The 17,843-nt window shown below is 43.1% G+C and overlaps 1 protein-coding gene across 1 annotated transcript in view; it reads right to left on the bottom strand.

The window, feature by feature from the left end:
* The window catches only part of CERKL (ceramide kinase like), a gene marked incomplete at its 5' end in the record, with an annotated part of 103,712 nt that overhangs the window by 20,749 nt on the left and 65,120 nt on the right, over positions 1–17,843 (bottom strand). Inside the window, one exon of the mRNA XM_019554101.1 lies at positions 7,905–7,968. Within this exon, the coding sequence (XP_019409646.1) occupies positions 7,905–7,968 (64 nt within the window). The remainder of the gene's footprint in view (positions 1–7,904; positions 7,969–17,843) is intronic.

Raw genomic sequence — 17,843 nt, 5'->3', positions numbered from 1 at the left:
AACTATTCTTAGGCCAAAATTATACAAATAGAGTTACTCAAAGGTGGGCAAAAGCATGAATATAAACAACTTGAACAGCACAAATGAACAGCTGCCCCCAAGAAGGGCAACATTATGTCAACTGGTACCACAGTAAATTTTTCCAGGTCAGGTAAGCTCAGTTCATGGAACTCTCCTGAGAAGTAAGAATTGTGGACGTCAATGTCCTCAGGCTGAATGGGCACAGAAATGAAGTCTAACACTTCCTCGAAGAGTGCTCTAACCATCAGACTGCTATGAAAAAGGCAGAAACTACCAACTCCCCACATTCATGTTTTTGAGCAAAAGTTATCATGTGATTTCATATGTGCTCCAAGGACACACAATGGGGACCTGGTAGTGTTCAAGTGTTTTCCCAGGATCACACTGATCACAGCTAAGTGTAGGAAGAACTTTTGAATCCACATGCTCAAAGTGGGTTGCTTCCGAGCAGGCACAAATCAAAAGTGTAGGGAACTCTGTAGTCTAAAAGTGGGGGCACCAAATAAACCTGGCCACCTAATGTATTTTTTGGCCACTGGATAGAGCCAATATGAATCATTCTTTGAAACTCATATACCTAAAATTAATGTAAGTCACATAAATCTCATTAAAGCACTTACAGAGCCAATCTGCATCTGGCTCTAAAACTATATCCACAATATGGATATTGCTGAGATTTAATAACTACAGAAACGTAACGCTTAATGGGAGTAACTTTGCCAGAAGTTCAAATTCTGCCTTTACATATTAATACAGACCGACTCCAATTACGTCAATTGTCACCTTGATGTACGCCGAAATGTTGTGCTACAAGTTCAAAAGTAAAAGACTTAATTACAAAAACAGAAAGAGAGAGATAGTAGCATAAAAATAACTATAGTTGTGTGCTGCCGTCCTAAAAACATCAGTTTTTACAGTTGCATCAACTATTCTAAAATCTCAACACAGATGTAAATAATTCTTATTTCTGCTCTTGTATGTATTTCTTTGGACTTCTGAGTAAAAACAATTATTGCATGTACATAAATATCTAACAACTCTAAGCTATGAATTAAGTATCCAAGACAGTTTAAATAGGTGTGAAGTACTGTAGCCAGGAGACTAATCTGATAGTACATGTGCTTACGATGAAGGATAAAGTCCTCATCATTTTCTTAGACTAAGCCATAAACATGCTTCACTGTTTATTACTAGACAATATAATGGGGTTTCCCCAAAATATTTTGGACAAAACTAAAAACCAACTAATCTACACTTTATGCAGACACTTGAGGGATATTCCAGGATATAAAACCCTACTACCAGCAATCCTTTGCATGAAGGTACTTAATCATTGTTTCTGGAGTAGGTAATTAAATTCCCACCTGCTGTGGCTATATAGGAGAATGCTTTTGTCAGTAAAAGCACTGCTGTGGCTAGTATCTTCTCTGTTCCTTAAACAGCTATTAAGCAGTTTTACAAAACAAAGCATATGAATGTTGATGGCAGCTTCTCCAAGATAAACATATTTGAATAATAAAAATGAGTTTTCCAACAAACTGACAATCTTATGAAACAAACCAGACAATCTTATGAGGATGCTTAAGATTGAAAATAAAAGTTATATTTACTTTAGAAACATTACTGAAATCTGGGCTTGTTCTGTATTTGTTCTATTGTATTCTTAAAACTATATCCAGTAATTCAGCTAGATTTACAATGTTAAGTTATAAAAAAGAAAATGCATGTTGCATATTTTAAAATGGATTTTTCTACTTCTTTGATATTCCCCTTCTCTCATAATTTTTCTTAATTCTTTCTCCATTGCTGAACTCATACCACTGGTTTAAAAAATGTTCTGAATAAAAGTGCCCACATCAAAACAATTAAGGTGCTTGTAACAGCGTGGGGTCCCAGGAGTGGCTGTGATCTCCCCTAGCACTCCCTACTGTGCCAAGTCAATTTTAAAGCATCCTCACAATCTCGCCCACCACGTCTTTGATGTTCTGTAGTTACATAGGGAGGCTGCCCTTCGTTCCCTTGGCTATGGTTCTGCTGGTTCCCCCTGCGGCTCAGTTCTATAATGGGGTTCTGGGCACCCCAGCCTTATGGGCTACGCATGGCTCCAACCACTCCTGTACCACGCCCCAAGCCTTGCAGATGTACTGGACGTTGTTTGGTCGATTTCACTCTCTGCACCCCATGGGCGCTTCTGGCTTGCCTTGCAACCGTATTCTCTGGCACTCGTCAATCTCTGCCCCTGCTCTGGGGCTTCTCGCGCCGCCTGCTCTGAGGCCTTGGGGCTCAGGTGACCGTAGCCATGCCTGGCCCCCCCAAATCTCCTCCTCGGGTCTTAAACCTCCTATAGGGCTCAGGCAGCCTCAGCCTTACCCCCCAATCCTCTGCTCCCCTTCTCAGGGCTGGGGTCAGTGCACCCCTGAATGTTGTGCCCTCTCTGGCACTGGGGTCCCCACACTATGCTATTAGGGGCTACCGTGGAGCCCCTATGAGGCCTCCTCCAACCCCTAATAGCCTCACCCAGTCCTCCGGTGTAACAACAACAAAAACAATAACACAAGCACCTGGGCTATAACACAAAGCTAAACCTCATTCTCCAAACCACACCTCACCTCTCACCCGTGTAACTAGCGGCTTATACATCCAGCTTTCCAAGTTGCAGACACCTTAGTGCTATATCAAAAAACTTTTAAACGTACTTCAGACCTAATTGTTAGTGAAAACCCTGGGGTGCATGGCCAAAACTTTTTTGGTTCTTCAATATCAACGTCTGACGGATTATGTTCCATTCACCACGGTCCTAATCTTCAGTAGACAGTCATGGTTATCTATCAATGAGGGACTTCAATATGGGAACACTTTAAATGAGTTTCATCCTAGCATAAGATGCAAGAAATTGAGGTGTGTTTTTATGATTAATCTTTGGTCCTTTATAACATCCCCACTGTTTCCTGACAGACATTCAAGGATGGCAAACTATCCCCATGACTTCAGAGGGCAGTGACAAAGACAAGTACCTAGCAGTTCACAAAGGGATGAAACAAAATAAGGAAGAGGTTGTTTGTTTGTTTTTGCTTTTTCTTCTTAAATATACATTATCAAAAGATACTTTGTTTTGGCCAGTGGCACTATCTTTTGGTCTTGTGGGCAGAATACATGGCATCAGGCCAGTCTGTGGGCCAGATTGGGATGTGCATCAGAACGGAGCCAGTACTGCCTTTGCCTGGCCCTGCTTTGGCCTCATGCCCTGATTGGCCCCGGTCAGCTCTGCGCTGCCCCATTCCAGACTGTCCAGATTGGCCCCACTAAGCTCTGCTAGGACTAGCAGTATCACAAGCGCATTAACTTCATACTTGCTACTCCATGGGGTCTGCCACTGCTGTGAGGAGGAGTATACTCTAGCAGCCTGGATAAACACTCACATTTAAGTTAGTAGAGAAGAAGGGGGATACTTGGGATTGGTTGAACTGAAAGCAACCATGGCATTGCCAATTTTCTAAAAATCAGAGAAGCAAACAAACAATGTTGAAATGTGTCCGACATCCTAGACAGATCATTTGTCCTACCATACCAGCTATTTTAGTGACAAAAACCAAATGTCCACAAGTTCCAGCTATTTGTTACACTTAGAAAAAGTGACCAATCTACCACAGAAAGGGTGGGTCCGGAAAGGAGGAGCTGCTGTTTCAAATGGCAATTTCTTTGATCTGGGAACCTTTTCCACAACAAATTTAATACAAGGACAGATCTATCCAACCCTCAGTATCATGCAGCAGTCTGCTTACTGCCCATTCTCCAAGGAAGAGGGAGAGAGGGAAAACGGCTGTTCTGCAGGGAGCATTAAAGAGTCAACCTGCAGGCACCTCTATCAGTCATTGTCACTGATCACTAATGGTGAGAGGGCTGCAGTGGTGGTAAAGGCTGACCGAGACATCTCCAATGTCAGGTCAGCCTTTGCCATCCTGTGTGGCCTTCAGGCAGTTCTGTCACTTGTCATCGTAGCACTACAAAAATAACATGTCCAGAGCCACCAAAAATGTATTTAGTTCCCAGTTCATTACAGTTAATGTTTAAAATGTAAAGAACCATAAGCTTCTTATGCTGATTTATCTTCTGAACCTAGGCAAGATCTGAGAATGTGTCTTGGTATAGAGACAGTTATTCAGTTCAAGCTATCCTATCGAAATAAAAACCTCTCTCTCACATTTTCTAAAGCCGTTTTTCCCTTGTTACCCCCATCCATCTGGCACAGGCTTACAGTTTCCATCTCACTTGAAGAAAAAGCTAGGATAATAGTTGATAGAAACATGGCAGGTCAACAGAAACACCTCCCTAATGGCTCTATCCCTTGGCTTTCTCTCTTCCAGTTTGAGATTTTTTGGAGCCAAAAGAAAAAGGTTACCCTATAACAGCTCTTTACTGACGCATTATTTCTGGTGCTTCATTAAGAAACATTCACCTCTTAACTCCATTCTTCAGAGCAGTTGTAACTGCTACTAAAAAGGTTAGTAAAAAGAAAATAAAAAACAAGTTACAGAGAAGAAATTAACATGCAAGAGAGCAATTGGTTTTCATTCCTTAGTGAAAATATCTGAAGCTCATCATACTAAAAGACTGCTTGTGCTGGCCAAAAAGCATAATTTCTTATTCATAGAATATGCTGTTTTTGTGAATTTGGTTTTGGTACAAGTCAGACTGAAACATTTCAAATTTCCAATTAAATGGAAATTATGTAGAACTTTAATTTTGAATACACAAGAACAAGGTATTTCCAAAACTGAAAAGCTGATCTGACCCTGAAACTAACAGAAGCGTTGACCTGAACATCAGTTTAAATAAAAGGCTGCAGGACTCCCAGGATCTGTGGCCCTATAGACGAGCCCTACAACACAAACAGATACTAGACTACAAGGATCGGAATTAAAGCCTTCAGGGATCAGAACCTCAGCTCTAGAGCAGAAAATGCCAACAGGCCTCCCTGCAGCCATGGCTCCCAAGTGTCCATCCTTGGAACTGGGCCTCTCAGGGCTTTTAGACTTCTGGATCTCTGGCAGAGAGCTTACAAGTTGTAGCCTGGCCATAGAACCAGATACCTTAGGAATGCATCTTCCCCAGACCTCAGTCAATCTGCTCCAGAGCTGCTGTGGCTCTAGTTAAGCTGACGCAGGATTGGGGAACTCTATGTTTCCAGAATTGCTACCATTAGGGCAGAACCACCATTTGAACTGTCCCCTGCTCAGGATCCTGTGCTTTCAGGGTCTACATATCCGATATATACCTGCCAACCAGTCTGCCCCAGGGCTGGATCTAGAGCTTCAAATGCTCCCCTGACAAACTTGGGCAGGTATATCCCAAAACCATGGATCCTGGAAGCGCTGGTTCCTGTCTATGGAGCAATGCACTGGGAGTTCTGTCAGAATCCTGCTTGGATTTGACTAAAATTAATGCATGATACCCAAGACGGTTCAAATGAAATAATTTAAGTTTAACGAACTGGCTTGCAGATTTGGACATAATTTGGGGAGAAAACTGAAGGATCAGTTCTTATGAACAGAAAAATGAAAAGGGAAAAAATCCAAAACCTGCTAACTCTACTCTTCAGAGCAGTTGTAACTGCTATTAAAATAGTTTAATATACAAAAAAACAGAAGCACATTTAATACATGGAGTTCATCCATGGCTAATGACAGCACTAGAGGACTAGATCATGACTCTAAGGAACTTCAAAGAGAACATTAAAAAGGTACCTGAGACCCCCTCTACATAATTGTGAAATTAACTTAGACTGGCTACATGTGCAAATTAACTAGCATACCTTTAACCAGGTACGCAACCAGCTACGAAGTTAAAGATGAAAAATATGTAACAACTTTATCACTGGTTTTTATCTAGCTTTAATTAGAACAGGTAGCGTAACTATGCCCTTGTGGCTTGAAGCCCCATCATCTGACAGAGCTCCCAGCAGTGCACCATGCACTGCTGCAGCTGGGAGTCCCACAGCTGATGAGACTCTCAGCCATGGCAGTACCCAGTGCCTGTTGCTGGGAACAACAGACAACAATGAATCTGGCAGCAAGAAAAGTGATGACTTAGTAAGGTAGCACAGAATCCCCAGGGATTTCTGTTCTGGTGCCCTGCTTGCTTGCCCCTCGTTACACTGCTGTTTTCTCATCTCTTCAGGGGTGCTTATAATATTATTTTTGGGAGGACAGGGGATACAGAAGCTGAGCTGGAAAGATGCTTTTTTTATATTTCTCATTTCAATAAGTTTCAATCTGACTACCAAGAAGAAGGAACTGTTTATGTAGTAAGCTTAAAAACAACTTAAATCCTCCTTTCCCAAAGACAAATCCAGCTACAAGGGTTTCAGTCAATCACATTGGAGAAAATAATCTGGAGGAAGCAAAATTCCCCAAAATGGGATATTCTTGTCTTGAAGTGCCAGTGTCATTTTTGACCTGTAGAACTTCACCATAGTTTCCACGATTATTTCTTCTGTTTCCCCCTGGGAATTGCCTTCAGCAAAGCCAAGGCTGCTCCTAAAATTCTGATAAAGAGCGAAGCAAAAGACAATTCTTAGATGTAGAGTACAATGAACTCTTGGAAGACAACACAGTGCACTGTTCCCCCCCAACCCTCCCAGCACTGTTTACTTTGCTTTTTGTGGTAGGTGAAATAATGACAAAGGTAGTAGTCAATAGACAACTGCCACAGCAGCCTCTCTGTACATCCCAGCTGCAGAAAGAATCAATTTAGAATGGCAGCTAAGCTATGGGTTCAAGAGTAAAGAGCTCAGATCTGAGAGGCTACCTGGCTCTGCAAGAGAGAAAAGACTTCTTCATCAAGTCACAAAAATGTCACGATATAAAAAAATTTTAGTTGATTTTAGAGATCTTAATCTATTTTTGGTTTAACTTACCAGACAACCCTTCATTTAGAAACAAAATCTCACAAAGGATTCAAAACTGACCAAGTAAAGTCTCCTTTCTGTACAATAAGCTGCCTTCCTAACCTCCACTACAGGATGCCTCAGTCATAAATCGTAGGAGACCTTCTCTGTGAATTAGGCAAGTAAATGTACCCAAAGACAACAATATATATCCTTTCTTTGCAGTCAGTTAATTACAATAGTTTTCATTCTCCAACTTTTAGAACTATGACTGAGATTTACCGAGTATTACTTAAAACTTGTGTGGATTCACTCAAAATAAGAATCTAGAAAAATAAAAAATCCACTCACAACTGTTAAATTAGCTTCAGACTTCCATGTCCTGTAACATCACTTTGTTCATAGAAAACCTAATCTTGTTCCCTTTCCTACTGCATTGTTGACAAGATTAGGCACGGTTTTGAACTAATCAGGGCACGTTTCCATGCTTTGCTTTACTCGTTTTGAATCAGTTCTTTAAAAATTTTAAAAGAAAATAAAATGTTCAGCCTATTTTAAATATAGTCTTTTTAAGGGAAAGTATTATACTTCACATTAGGAACTATTGGTATGGAAAGAGTTTAAAGTATAGCATTTGTGTAATTTTTCAAAATATAGGAGGTTGACTTTTGAGAGAAAACTAAGAAGTCTTACAGTTATTTTCTAGGACTGAGTAATAAAATTATCAATGAATGCATGTTCAACAAACCTAAAGTTTCTCAGATAAGTTTTGAAGAGAAAAGAAAACTCAGTCATGCTGTACATGCCAAGTACTGATACAAAGTTTACTGAACTATATACCTAAAAATAGAGTTATAAATTAAATCTAAAATTCTACCAGCAGGAATTCTCTATATTAACCAAAAGTCATAGGAATAACATCACTTGATTATACATATATCACTATATACTATCTATATCTGTATCTGTATCTATATCTATATAATACCAAACTTACCCATCAAATGCCTGGAGTTCACATTCTTTAAGTACTGAGAGAGCATGTCCTTTGTATTCAGTTACTATGGAAGATATTTCAAGTATTACAATACTAAAAAATTGAAAAATAAATCACTCAACAACTTAACATACATTATTTAGGCATGAACATATAATAAGAGTATAAATGAAAATTTATTCTTGATGGTTTATTTTCTGATCATTAAATATATTAAATAGCTTGAATGTTTCACAGCTTTATGAATGCAACAGTCAAATATCTACTCAATTACAGTAATTTGTTACTGTACTGTATTCCATACACAGTCATTTTTTAATTTAAAGTTGTTGCTTTTAAATTCGTAAGACAAACATTATTTGTTTAAAGATAAAAAATACAGGTTTCCATGCTGGCAAATTCTCAACAAAATTTAAGCCTATCTTCATTTAGACATAAATAATTTGAATACCAATCGCATTCATTTGGCTTTGTATAGAATATGCAAAATGCTCACTAAAAATATGAACAGTTAAATATGGAAATGTGAAATAAAGCCAAATACCAGCAATAATAGCATAGAACATAGGGAGGAGGGTGGCATGAGTATACACCAGAGTCTGTAGCCTCTGGAGGAAATGAATCTGTCACTCTACATTGCTGTCTTTGTGGTTGTTCATGCCCTATGTAGTAGTGTAAATGCCAGTGAAGACAGGATAAACTGGCATACTACAGATGGCACAAAGCATCATAACCACATTTAGCATTTTCTAGGGCAGCTTTGCCAGAAGAGACAGCCCAGCTGCATCCACCCATCAAAGATTTCTGCTGACTGACATGACACTTGCAGATGGATTTTTTGTGTAAGAATGTGCATCATTATATGCAAAATTACATTAATCTTTCATGCTTGTCTGTCCTGGGTGCTAGTATGGTTCAAGCCTTTTCTACAATGTTTCGAGATATTTTTAAAATTATTAGTCTTGGTGTCTAAAATAATCATTCCGTATCCAGCAGTATTATCTATCCCCACATTATCATGTACTACTTTTATATACCACCCAGATGCTGCTGACAAGAATGAGAAGCTTTAAACCAAAGTATATTTAATGCTTATGTTCAACATTAATACATTTTGAAAAAAAGAGTTTTCATATTAAACAATTACAGTAATAGAACACACATCTGCAAAAACCTACAATTTAGTATTCTTAATGAATTTATACAGTATCGCGCTTATATGAACTACAAACTATGTTAGCATATCTTGGGAAAGTTTGAAGCTATCATGAAATCAGAGTTACTGCATTTATAATTCTGGTATCTGCAGAAGCATATATCATGTTGTAACTAAAAAAGTGTAGTTCTACATGGTATATAGCAGCTCTGTCCAAACATACCCAAACTAGCACTTTATGCACTAGCTTCTGAACCAGAAGTAGTTTAACCATGTTCACCTGGCAGGCTGCTTGGGCCAATAGCTTCTGCTGAGAAAAAGAGCTAACTCACTTGGGAATGTAACCACACACATGCAGCTACACCATTCCCATGCAGAACTAGCTCAGCTCTCTGCATGGTACTGTATGATACTGGGTGAATATATTTAGCAATTTCTAAAATTCTTCACAAAATTGGCTTCATGTAGAAGTTTTCAGGCAAGGGAAAGCCTTTAATATTAGTGTATTATTGTATTCAGTTCTTTGTCCTTATACCCTTATAGCAACTATAATAGAAATGTTTGTAAATATATTGCTTTTCATGCAAAGATGTTAAAAAAAAAAAAAGAGCATAACGTAAGAACTACCATTTATTGGGTTAGACCATAGATCCATCTTGCCTAGTATCCTGTATCACACAGTGGCAAAGAGTAGGTGCTGAAAGGGATCCACTGAAAGGCTATACCAGGGTTTTTACCATGGTTCCTCTAGCACTCACAGCCTCCAGCATTTAAGGTCTAGGATAATGGTTCCCAATGAGTGGTACGCAGACAATCTGTCAGTGGTACGCAGCAGCAGGTGGGGGCAGGGTGCTCAGAGAATTCATGCCCAGTGCAGGCACCCAGTGGGGCCGGCTCCAGCCTCACGCACACTGGGCACAGGAGGAAAACCCTATGTGCAGCACAGGAGAGAAGCCACAGGCAGCTTTTCTTAGGAGGGCGGGAAAGGCAGCTGGCTCCAGTGCAAAGGGTTTCCCTCCCATGCCTGGTAAGTGTGAGGAGCTCTGGCAATAGAGACTGCCCAGTGGAGGATGAGACTCTCATTGCAATGTGCAGTGCTGGCTGAAGCCGTGCCCCACTGGGTGCCCTGAGCACTCCTGCCTGCTGCTGTGCCATCGGGGAAATCTGGGGGGTTCCCATACCCCCCGACCCTCCCTCACAAACCCCACACACCCACATCCTTCCCCCACAACCCCCCACATATATACAACCCCCCAGCATACCCTATGCTCCCTCCCACACACAGCCACATCCCCTCACAAATCCCCCACACACCTTCACCATACACACCCACCCACACATACCCCAACACCCCATCTGGTGGTATTTAAGGTTGTATAGTTTTAAATTGGTGGTGCACATCAGTCTGATTTTGGGAACCACTGGTCTAGGAAGTTCTGATTCAGAAGCTGTACCTTTAATTTCCATGCCCGATAGCTACTGATGCCCCTTTCCTCCAAGAATTTGTCCAATATCTTTTTAAATCTGGTTAAACTGTCAAATGTTGATCATTAGTATAATATATATCCGAAGTGCAGGCTGACTCATGGGCACATCCAAAAAAGTGCACATGTGCAGTTTGAGGTGCCACAAACTACACACACTGCACATGCAGGCATTTGCCACACTACTAATTTGCAGTGCAGCAGCTTTTTTTGACCTGGTGTCAACAACAAAAGAATGCACCAGAAAAACGCAGGGTGGCACATGTGGCAGCAGTATGATCCACCTAAAATCAGAGGCTGGGTGGCTATAGTTATGCTCCAGCTGCCAGCCAAGCTCCACACACCCAGACTGCCACAGCTGTTAAGGCTGCTGGGACCAAGCCAGGGGCTGGCCCCCATCTCCCCTACCCCATCCAGGGCAACTTGCCACCCACCAAAGTGCACATGCAGGGATGTTATCCCCAGGGAAGTGCACGGTTCCATTTGTAGGGACACGCCCTATGTGTTCATATCTGGCCTGGACTTTGGAGCATTCTGGAACAAGTAAGCTAACTATGAAAGTTTCTCTTGCTTCTTAGACAGCTGCCCAAGAGCATGTGAGCCAAAGTTCAGACAGTCAATGTCATATCCCATGCCTTCCATCTCATGTATAGTGTCAAAGATGCATCCACAGGCCAATTTTGTTTGCACTCTTCTGGAGCTGCAGTATGGACATCAGGATTTACTTCCAAATTGTTTAATCTTTCTACACTGTCTGGTGGGTCTAAGGTTCCCAAAATATCTATAAAAGAACTCAGATATGACAATTAAGGATAGATCAGTCAAATGGGAAACTACACATTGGGGAACAACTGGCTTGGCTCCAGTACTGCAGAGAAGGACCTGGGAGTTAACAGTAGACTGCATGCTGAATCTGAGTCAACAGTATGATACCATTGCAAAAAAAGTCAACAAAATATCAGGACAGTATGGCCACTAGCAAACCATGAGAAGCAATTCCTCTACTCTATTTAGCATTGGTGAGGGCTTGCCTGGAGTTCTGAGTCCAGTTTGGGGCACTTCACTTCAAGATATGAACAAAGCCCTGGGGCAAGTGGGGAAGTGGCTTACCTGAAAGTTAGGCAAGCAGGAGGAGGCAACAGGGAAGGCCTTCTCTTTCTTCCTGCATAAGCAGGGCAACCAACTAGTTACCTCAGGTGTCTGTATATGAATGCACAGAGCCTAGGAAACAAGCAGGAGGAATGGGAAGTGCACAGTCACAGAACTATGACATAATTGGAATAACAGAGTTGGTGGGATAGCTCATATGACTGGAGCACTATCATGGATGGGTATAAACTGTTCAGGAAGGGCAGGAAGGGGATAAGAGGAAGAGGAGTTGCTTTTTATGTAAAAGAGCTATATGATTACTCAGAGCTCCAGTATGAAACTTGAGATCGGCCTTTTGAAAGTCTTTGAGTTAGGGTCAGAGAGAAGAGCAACAAGGGTGATGTTGTGGTTGGTGTCTGCTATAGACCACCAGACCAGGAGAATGAGAAGATGAGGCTTTCTTCAAACAGCTAATGTAAGTGTCTCAATCATAAGCCCTGGTTCTCATGGGGGACTTCAGTCACCCTGACATCTGCTGGGAGAGCAATACAGCAATGCATAGGCAATCCAGGAAGTTTTTGGAGACTGCAAGTGTTGGAGAAGCTAACTAGGGGCCATGCTACTTGACCCTGCACTTGACCCTCTTCCCTGCTCACAAACAGGGAAGATTTGGAAGACAATGTAGTAGTGAATAACAACTTGGGCAGCAGCATCCATGAAATGATTGAGTTCTGAACTCTCAGGAAATGAAGGAAGGGGAGCAGTAGAGTATGGACCCTGGACTTCAGAAAAGCAGACTTTGACTCCCTCAGGGAATTGATTGGCAGGATCTCAGGAGAAGCCAGTCTGAGGAGAGGAGTCCTGAAGAACTGGCTGTACTTTAAAGAAACCTTAGTGAAGATGGAGGAATGAACCATCCAGATGTGCAGGAAGACTAGCAAGTACAGGAGAAGCCCAGCTTGGCTTAATCATGGAACTCTTCAGTGAGATAAAACACAAAAAGGAAGCTTACAAGAAGTTGAAACTGGGACAAAACTAGGGAGGAATATAAAAGCATTGCTTGGGCATGCAAGGATGAAATCAGGAAGGCCAAAGCGTAACTGGAGTTGTAGATAGCAAGAGATATGAAGGGTAACAAGAAGGGTTTCTACGAGTATGTCACCACCAAGAGGAAGATCAGGGAAAGTGTGGATCCATTATTAAATGGGGGAGGCAACCTAGTGACAGATGATTTGGAAAAGGCTGAAGTACTCAATGCCTTTTTCACCTCAGTCTTCACAGGCAAGGTCAGCTCCCAGACTGCTGCACCTAGCAGCAGTTTGTGGAGGACATGAGCAGCCAACTGTGGCAAAAGAACAAGATAGGGACTATTTTAAAAAGTTAGACATGTACAAGCCCATGGATCCTGACAGGATGCACTCAAGGGTACTGAGGGAGTTGGCCAATGTGACTGAAGAACCAATGACCATCATCTTTGAAAACTCATGGTGGTCAGGAGAGGTCCCAGATGACTGGAAAAGTCCCTTGCGGTGCGCCACTGGCCCTTTGACCCTCCCAGTCCTGGCCCCAGCATTGACCAGTTGAGGGATTTCAAGTCAGACTTCTGAGTCTATAGCTCAACCCTCTCTTCAGGGTCCACCTTCTGGACCCTACGAGGGTGTAACACACCCAGTTGTGAAAGCCGGGGTTATTAAGGCACTCCAACCTGCCCTTCACCTGGTGGTAACTGGCCTGGTATTTCCTGGAGGATACTGCGCAACTGGGAGCCCCATTAGGCAACCCACTCCCAGCAGGGTGCAGTTTTAGGTCATGTACCAGAACCAGAAGCTCCTGCCCTTACCTCCAAGGGTGTTGCCTGGCTGCAAGGTTGTATGCAGTGTTAGCTGCTGGCAGGCCAGCAGCTAACTGCTCTGTTTATATAGGCAGCCAGATATCTAACATTGCTGGCTGCTTGGCTGAGCTCTTTAAGTGGCAGGCACCAACAGTGCCACACTGACCAGCCTGACTGCCTTCTATGATGAGATGACTGACTCTGTGGAAGCAGGAAGAGCAATGGACATGCTATACCTTGACTTTAGCAAGGTTTTGGATATGGTCTCCCACAACAGTGGAAGAGAGGGGCCATCACCAAGGAGGAATACATGAGTGTAGGAGGGCCATTAGGAAGGCCAAGGTGGGGGTGGAGCTCAGGCTAGCAACCAAGATTAAGGACAACAAAAAGTCCTTCTTCAAATACGCTGGGAGTAAGAAGAGAGCACCGGGTAATGTAGGGCCCCCTGTTAGACTCAAATGGTAATCTTGTGGCTACGCCAGAGGAGAAAGCCGAAATTTTTAACAAGTTCTTTGCCTCTGTTTTCTTGGACAGAGACCAGGACAGCTCTCCCACCACAGGTAGGGGTAATTTTGGGGATAGCATTGCCAGACCTTGGGTCTGCACAAAAGAAGTTAGGAATCTTCTGGAAGGGCTAGATGTTTTTAAATCTGCGGGCCCTGATGCCCTCCACCCATGGGTGGCTGGGGTCATTGCTGTGCCCTTGGTCCGGCTGTACAAGCGATCGTGGTCCACAGGCCAGGTGCCCAGAGATTAGAAACTAGCTAATGTGGTCCTCATTTATAAGAAAAGGAGAACCCAGGAAACTGTAGGCCCATAAGCCTCACTTCGGTCTTAGGGAAAATCCTTGAAAAAAATTATCAAGGATCACATCTGTGAGGGGCCAGCAGGGGAGATCATGCCCAGGGGAAATCAACATGGGTTCATAAAATGCAGGTCCTGCGAGACCAATCTGGCCTTTTATGACCAGGTAATTAAACCCCGGATGATGGTGTCACCGTGGACGTAGTATTTCTGGACTTTAAGAGGGCCTTTGACACTGTCTCTTACCCCATTCTCAATAATAAATTAAGCAACTGTGGCATTGATACCTACGCAGTTGGATGAGTCAAAAATTGGCTGACGGGGCATACCCAGAGAGCGGTGGTGGACAGGTGGTACTCGACCTGGCGGGATGTGAATAGTGGGGTCTCCCAGGGTTCGGTCCTGGGACTTACACTGTTCAACATCTTCATCAGCGACTTGGACGAGGGGGTGGAAAACACGTTGTCCAATTTTGCTGATGACACCAAGATATGGGGAGAGGTAGGCATGCTTAAAGGGAGAGAGAGGATGCAATTAGATTTAGACAGACTACGTAAGTGAGAGGATGGTAATGGGGTTCCATGTAGATAAATGCAGGGTGCTGCACCTGGGGAGAAGGAATCCACAGCACACATACAAGCTGGGGAGCTCCCCCCTTGAGAGCACAGATGCAGAAAGGGATCTCGAAGTCATTAATGACTCCAAGATGAGCATGAGCTGCCAATGCCGGACAGCAGTGAGCAAAGCTAACCGCACCTTGTTGTGCATCCAAAGATGCATCTCAAGCCAGTCCAGAGAGGTGATACTCCCCCTCTACACGACATTGGTCCGGCCTCAATTGGAGTACTGCGTCCAGTTCTGGGCACTGCCCTTTAAGAAGGATGCAGCCTGCCTTCAGAGGAGGGCCACCCGCTTCGTTGGAGGGCAACAGGGCAGGCCCTATGAGGAGAGGCTGAGGGACCTGAACCTGTTCAACCTCAGCAAACGGAGGCTGAGGAGGGATTTGGTGGCTGCCTACAAACTCGTCAGGGGAGATCAGCAACAAATAGGAAGGATCCTATTCCCCCCAGCAGCGCCTGGGGTGACAAGGAACAATGGCCAGAAGCTGCTGGAGAACAGATTCAGGTTAGAGATTAGAAGGAACTATTTCACTGTTAGGGTGGCTATGATCTGGAACCAACTTCCTAGGAATGTGGTCCTCGCCCCTACCTTGGGTAAATTCAAAAAGATGTTGGATGAACACTTGTCTGAGGTCGTGTGATGCCAGCGTGTGTCCAGGCAGTGGCGGGGGGTTAGACTAGATGATCTATTTAGGTCCCTTCTGACCCCTAACTACTATGAAACTATGAAAGTATGAAACAGTCTCGCAAGCAAGCTAAGTAAAGACTGTAAGGTGGATAGGAAACTGGCTGGATCATAGGGCTAAATGGTATTAGTCAATGACTTGATGTCTAGTTGGCAGTCAGTGTCAAGTGGAGTGGCCCAGAGGTCAGTCCTAGGGCCGGTTTTGTACAATATCTTTATCAGTGACCGGAAACATGGGATGGAATGCACCCTCAGCAAGTTTAAAGATGACACCAAGCTGGGGAAAGTAGTAGATATGCTGGGATTCAGAGTGACCTAAACAAATTGGAGGACTGGAATAAAAGAGGCCTCATGGGGTTAAATAAAGACACATGCAAAGTCCTGCACTTAGGACAGAACAATCCCAGGCACTATTAAAGGCTGGGGACCAACTGTCTAAGCAACAACTCTGGAGAAAAGGACCTGGGGGTTACGGTGGACAAGAAGCTGCATGAGCCAAAAGCATGCCCTTGTTGCAACAAAAAAGGCTAATGGCACCCTGGGCTGCATTGCCAATAGATCAAGGGAAGTGATTCGTTCCCTCTATTCAGCACTACTGAGGCCACATCTGGAATACTGTGTCCAGTATTGGGCCCACATGCCACAGAAGGGATGTGGACAAATTGGAGAAAGTCCAGCCAAAGGTAACGAAAATGGTTAGGGGGCTGGGGCATATGACTTCTGAGGACAGGCCAAGGGAACTGGGCTTATTTAGTTTGGAGATGAGAAGACTAAGGAGGGATTTAATAGCAACCTTCAACTACCTGAACGGTGGTTCCAGAGAGGATGGAACTAGATTGTTCTCAATGGTGGCAGATAACAGAATAAGGAGCAATGGTCTCCAGTTGCAGCAAGGGAAGTTTAGGTTAGATATTAGGATTAACTTTCTCATTAGGAGGGTAGTAAAGCACTAGAACAGGTTACCCAGAGAAGTCACAGAATCTCCATTCTTGGAGATTTTTAAGACCCAACTAAACGAAGCCTTGGGTGGGATGATCTAGTTGGGGTCGTTCCTACTTCAAGCAGGGGGTTGGACTACATGACCTCCTGAGGTCCCTTCCAACTCCAGTTTTCGATGATTTTAAGTTGGAAAGTATCCAACCAATAAAATGATTAGAAGTTTAGAAAACATTATTTATAAAGGAAATGTTGGAAGACCTAGCATTATTTAGCCTAGAGAAGAGGAAAGAGATTTAATAATAATCTTCAAGTACATTAAGGAATGTTAAAAAGAGGATAGTGATAAACTCTCCCCTGTAGCCGTAGGACACAAGGCAAAAAGTAACAGTCCTGAACTGGAACATGGGATTGATATCAAAAAGACCTTTCTAATTATGAGGATTGTTCCCTTAGGCACTGAAACAGACTACCTACAGAGATGATGGAATCTCCATCACTGAAAGTATTTAAGAGCAAATTAGACAGCTAAGATGGTTCAGACAGGGATGACTGCCTTGAGCTCGAGGCTGAAAGGCTAAGTACAGACAGTCAAGAAGCCCAAGGCTGAATCGATTCAGTCTTCACAGGTTAGTCTAAACTGAGTAGATTGAACCAATAAGCAAGTGAACAGACATTCACTTTTAATTCCAGAAATGCAATCACATGCCTACAGAGGTCTAGGCCAGAAGTTGGGGGGTGCTAGAGCATACCTCCCTGCTCAGCTGGAGCAGAGAGCCTGGGCAAGTCTAGTCCACCCACCCTGTGGGAAGGGGGTTAGTTTGTGGGGAGCTGCAAAGCATCCTAGGATGCTGGGCGACTGTGAGTTAACTTGAATCTGGAGGAGATCTGGGACAGAAGTTCAATAAACCAATTTAACCTAAATCATTTAAGGCTGAAACTACATCCATCCAGGTTTATCTTAAACCAGCTCCAGCCATTTTGAAAGCCAGCTTATGTGCACTGAACTTCTGTTGTTACAGATTTGAACCAGTTTCCAGTCACTTATTCTGTTTTATATGTAATTTCTTTCCCTAGCCAAAGAGAGAACCTCCTGAGATCCCTTTCAATGCTTCTTTGATTCTATGAATGCACTGGTGGTCCACACTGGTAATGACCTTCAGTAATCAGAAGACAATAAATATCCCTCAAAACCACCTCCACAGTTCAGATCTTGGAACTACTTGGAAAGACCACTGATAACGTAGCTGGCGAGCATCATAGCCCAGCCCCTGGCACGGATCTTTGAAAACTCCTGGCGCTCTGGTGTAATGCCCGAAGACTGGAAGAAGGCC

The sequence above is a fragment of the Crocodylus porosus genome, unplaced genomic scaffold (genome assembly GCF_001723895.1).
Source record: "Crocodylus porosus isolate Cpor-Errol unplaced genomic scaffold, CroPor_comp1, whole genome shotgun sequence".
Classification (NCBI taxonomy): Eukaryota; Metazoa; Chordata; order Crocodylia; family Crocodylidae; genus Crocodylus; species Crocodylus porosus.
The sequence above is the reverse complement of the archived record's forward strand: the minus strand, read 5'-3'. Positions and strand labels throughout refer to the sequence as shown.